The following is a 5,517-nucleotide window of genomic DNA, read 5'->3' as shown; positions in this document are numbered from 1 at the left end:
AACAACTACACACACATATATATATATATATATATATATATATATATATATACGCACACACACACACATACACACACACACACATACACACACACATACAAACATACATACATACATACATACATACATACATACATACATACATACACACACACTCCCCTCCCACATACCTGCATCCCCCCCTGAGTTAGCGAGAGAGGCGGCCCGGGCACCTTGAATCCGCTGTCGTCCATCCTTGGACGCTTGCTGTCTGCGTACGCCTGTGCACTCAACCGTTCGCCGGTGGGCGGCCGGTCGCTTCTGTGTGTCTGTGCGTCGGACTGTTGTGGCTGTTTGTGTAGCTCGTGGCTCTGTGTGTGCATACGTGGTGGCGGTTGTGATGGTGGCTGTGCGTGTTGTTGTGTGTGTTGTTGTGTGTGTGCGTGTGTGGGCTGTGTGTCCCGTTGCGCAAGCGCGTCGTCTGCGTGCGAGCCCTCGGGGAGGCGCTGGTGTGCGTGTACGTCGTTACATGTGTTGTGTGTGTGTGGTTGAGGCTTAGTATCGTTCGTCGAATGGCGTGCCTGTGCGTTGTCATACGAGCTGTGGGTGTGTGTGTACGGCCCATTGTCTGTATCTGTCCTCGGCCGTTTGATAGGAGCCACCGTCGGCGTATCGTGCGATGTGGTACTCGCCTGTTGATTGGGACGATATGAAGGCACAAGGCTAAATACGTTTTACGGACCTCGATACAAGTTTATGTATACATGTCTCTCTGTATCATTAGATAGGCTAAAATTAGAGAAGGCTATATCATTGGATAGGCTATCATTAGAGAAGGCAGTATCATTAGATAGGCTACCATTGGAGAAGGTTATATCATTAGATAGGGCTATCATTTGAGAAGGCTATATCATTAGATCGGCTATCATTAGAGAAGGCTGTATCATTAGATAGGCTATCAATAGAGAAGGCTATATTATTAGATAGGGCTATCATTAGAGAAGGCGATATCATCAGATAGGCTATCATTAGAGAAGGCTATATCATTAGATAGGGCTATCATTAGAGAAGGCGATATCATTAGATAGGCTATCGTTAGAGAAGGCTATATCATTAGATAGGCTATCATTAGAGAAGGCTATATTATTAGATAGGGCTATCATTAGAGAAGGCGATATCATTAGATAGGCTATCATTAGAGAAGGCTATATCATTAGATAGGGCTATCATTAGAGAAGGCGATATCATTAGATAGGCTATCATTGGAGAAGGCTATATCATTAGATAGGGTTATCATTAGAGAAGGCAATACGAAACACTCCAAATCGTGACCAGCTAGCTACATACCCGGGAGTATCATACTGTATGGGAATCAATACACCAACGAGCACACGAACTACTCTCTACATTCCTGCAATCGCGCACCCAATGGCGGTGGTACGTACCAATATACAACACACTTTCTCATGCTCACACCTAGCCACACAGTACTGCCAGTGGCCATGCAGCCCTATAACCCTATAACCCTAAATCCTAAGCCCTATGCCTGAACCCTAAACCCTAAATCCTATTCCCGCTCTCCCACTCACTGCCCCCTTTCTCGCGCACATACCATAGCGCGGGTGTCCTTCAGCCGCGGATTGGACATGGGTGTGGCCATGGGTGGGCTGTGTGGCTCAACAGGTGTGCGCAAGCGTGTCTTAGACATCACAAACGGCGTCTCCTCGTTTGCCTCGGCCCGGCCCTCCTTCTCCCTATGCCCTCCCACACCTCCACCCACTCCCACACTCCCACTCAAACTCGCACCGGTGTGTGGCGCAGATACGGCATCGCTCGGGTGTGAATTCGCACGTGTGTTTGTGTCGGATGGTCCACTCGGGCCAGACCGTGACCCCACATCCTCACGCGACTGTGTCCGGAGGCCTTCCAGATAGTTCAGTTGTGCGTCCGTGTGTGTTGTGTGTGTGTGTGTGTGCATCTGCGCCGTACTCGCGTCGGCGTGTGTTTTTGTCGTGCGTGTGTGTTTACCTCCCCCGGACATTGATATCTGCGCGTGAGTGTAGGCTGGTTGTTGTGACTGTGTGCGTGATGTGGTGGCCGGTCGAGGATGCGGTTGTGGCTGTGCGTGTGTTGGCAAGCCGCTTGGAGATAGGGATGTAGGTATCCTCGAATGCTGGCTGAAATTGTCGCTGTTCCCGTTCCTCATCGCCGAGTCACGCGCATGAGCGTGCATGCTATTTGTATCTTGCGCACTGGTGTTGCTTTTGTTATGTACGTGAAGATTGTGTGAATCCTGATTATTCATGTAGAGTTGTTGCTGCTGTACAGTGCCCATATGTCTCTGCCCGTCTCCTGACTTCTGCGTTGCCATGGCAACCGGAGAGGGCACCATCAGATTCCCCAGCGGCTTTCGTGGCGCGGCGCCGTCGCCATGGTTACCGACGTTATTCTCTGACAATGTTCCGACACCCGACCCTTGTTTGACACCAGACACCTGCGGCGCGGAATAGCCTCTGAGCCTCACATCCAAACTCACACCCGCCCTCGCACGCACACGCTCGCCCGTGTCCATATCGTCCACGCTTCCGCGTGTGTGCGTTGCATGCCTGCTGTGTGGATCTGTGTGGTTTTGTGTGTGTGTGTGTGGTGATGCGAGTAAATGTGACTGTGTCTGTGTCTGTGTCTGTGTCTGTGTTTGTGTTTGTGAGTGGGTGTGGGCGTGGGGGTTACTGTGCACGCCCGTGCTCGTCATAGATCGTATCGCCGAGGAAGGCACCTCGTTTTCTGCCACGGGACAAAGTGCGGGAGATTTGTCAGTGATAATTATATTCCGATGTGCAAATACTACGAAAGTACACGAACACTAGTAATACAGTCGAAGACCTTTTGAAATCCCTGATATGATATGGTAGTTGACCCTTCCTACTGTACAGGAAGGATCCTTGCTGAAGTCTGTTACAATAAGCGATCACACGTCTCGGAAGTATCCAAACACTAGGAACATACACGAAAATCGTTTGGTATAGTTCAGGTGCTTGGTCTTTGTAAGTCCAGTTGTAGCCTTGTAGGTGCACATGAAGAAACATCGTGAGCTTGCAGACACGTGCAGTGAGAAGCAACGTGAAAAAAATTGCTTTCGCACGATACAATACTATTCATATACGTTATAATACTAAGAATATACGTTATTAAAATATTGACATACGATATAATACTATTTATATCCGATATAATAATATTGATATACGATGTACAATATTATACAATATGTTTTATAACAACATTAATATACGATACAATAATATTGATATACGTTATAATACTATTAATATACGATATAATAATATGATATACGATGTATAATATCATTAATATATGATAAAACACTATTAGAATACGATATAGCACTATTAATACAAGATAAAATATTGTTAATATACGACACAATACTACTAATATACAATAAAATACTATTTATATACGATATAATACAACTTTTCAGCATGGACAACACGAAACTATAAACTTGTTCACCCCACCCGCTGTCAATTGGCCTAGTCGTGTGGGATTCTCCGAATTAACAGCCCCTTCTATCTAAACACCCGAGGCGACACATATATAAACAACCAACGCCACACAAGAGATGCACAGAAGAGTATCTACCCCATGAGATTGTACACATAGGTCCATAAAAACCACACTCCCCACACACTTACCCTTATTAACCATACTCTGCAACGCCTGCCCTGGGAGAGTGAGGCCCTGTGAGCTCAGTAGGGTATCGTCCATCATGCTGGTGTCGGATGTTTCCACCGGCGGCAATCTGTCGAGCATTCTGATTGGCTGCTGCCTCTCCGCGCGAACGCCGGAGTCGAGTTCTGTTTTTAAATTCTTGCTCGTCTCCACATTCCGCTCCACATTTTGTTCCACATTCCGTTCCACGTGTGCGTGCATATTTTTCGTCATGTGCATATATTTGTTGTTCACACTCAGCATATTCCTCGACTTTGATACCGAACTGACTCCCGAGGTAGGTAAAGCCTGCAGTGTTTGTATGGGCACGGGCGTGTCCGCCTCTAGCATGGATACGAACGAATTAGAGCTGCCGCTCTCATTGGGCGAATCTATTAAAAGACTGCTCCCGCCACTCCCCATCCCCGTGCTGGTACTCATCACCGACGTATTGATTGAGTTTCTGATGGTTGTAGTATTCCCAGAGCCCCTCATGGCTTTCTCGTGCGTGTGCGTGCCTGTCTGTTGTGTGTGCTGTGTGTGTGTGTGTATGCCTGTCTGCTGTGTGTGCTGTGTGTGTGTGTGGCCGGGCACATAACTCGCGCGCGTACCCCTCTCTCCACTCCCCTCCACACTCCCACTGCCTCTCCCCTGAGCATCCGCGTGTGTCTCCGTCTTGCTTGCCTGTGTCTGTGTGCGTGTAGCGCTGCCTTGTGTGTGCGCTGTATTACCCTGGGTGTACACTGCCTCGGCCCAAGTGTGGCTCTGTGCTTGTGTCTGTGCCTGTGCCTGTGTCTGTGCCTGTGCCTGTGCCTGTGCCTGTGCCTGTGCCTGTGCCTGTGCCTGTACCTGTGCTTGTGCTTGTGCATGTGCCTGTGCTTGTGTGGTGCTCGTGTGTGTCGTCAGAGTGCCATTCGTGCCCGTTCTGTGTGTCCTGTTTGCACTCATCTGCTCCACTATAACAGCTGTCGCGTTGCCGTCCACCGCTTGCTGCGTGGGCTGTGCATGCGCACTCTTACTCTCCCCTGCCCCTCCCCCCATACCTACACCTGCATCTCCAGGTACACTCATACCTACACCTACATCACCAGGTGCACCCATACCTACATCACCTGGTGCACCCATACCTACATCACCAGGAGCACCCATACCTACACCGCCAGGTGCCAGCCCCGCGTGTTCTTCCCTCTCAACACCCACGTCCCCTGTTTGCCCCCGTTTCTCTGTATCCGCTGGTACGTTCGCTCTCCTAGGACTACCTACATTCGCACTCATAGGACTACCTACATACGCGCGCCCACGGGTATGTACCGAACTGTCTGCGACTGCGGCTGTAGGCTCGCGCTTGGTGTCGGTTGAGAGGGGGTTCAGCGTAGCTCTGAGCTTAGCCGTAGGCTGGGCCTTCCGCGTCAACCCCTTGGTGAGTATCTGCCTGGCTTTCTCTGTATGGCCTGTATGCAATAAACCACAATTGAACACGCAGAGATATTCTCAGCAAACATGCGCGATCCCCTGGATACGAATGATAATGTCTATGGACGCGGACACGCGCAACTGTACTACAACGAATGAATAATAGTAACATATATGCCTGTGCTCACAAGTAGTCTCAGGACGAAAACTGCTGTTTGCTTTTGGGAATATACATATAAACATAGGGTCACTTATCTACACGTACAGAAAAACTATATGCGAGGAACATCCTGAATGCGCCTGTTTCCTGCAGTTGTTCCCTAAAATGAGACTACAATGGATAACTCACAGCCCACACAATGAACAGGCGAAAGGCAACATGTAACATACAAT

At 48.9% G+C, this 5,517-nt stretch overlaps 1 protein-coding gene across 1 annotated transcript in view; it reads right to left on the bottom strand.

The window, feature by feature from the left end:
* The window catches only part of SARC_12555 (hypothetical protein), a gene marked incomplete at both ends in the record, with an annotated part of 6,362 nt that extends 1,376 nt beyond the window's left edge, over positions 1 to 4,986 (bottom strand). The window contains 3 exons of the mRNA XM_014293336.1: positions 171 to 671; positions 1,592 to 2,763; positions 3,696 to 4,986. Of these exons, the coding sequence (XP_014148811.1) occupies positions 171 to 671; positions 1,592 to 2,763; positions 3,696 to 4,986 (2,964 nt within the window). The remainder of the gene's footprint in view (positions 1 to 170; positions 672 to 1,591; positions 2,764 to 3,695) is intronic.
* Between the last annotated feature and the right edge of the window lie 531 nt (positions 4,987 to 5,517).

Source organism: Sphaeroforma arctica (genome assembly GCF_001186125.1).
Source record: "Sphaeroforma arctica JP610 unplaced genomic scaffold supercont1.2392, whole genome shotgun sequence".
In the NCBI taxonomy this organism is placed as follows: Eukaryota; class Ichthyosporea; order Ichthyophonida; genus Sphaeroforma; species Sphaeroforma arctica.
This window is presented reverse-complemented; position numbering and strand designations above follow the sequence as displayed.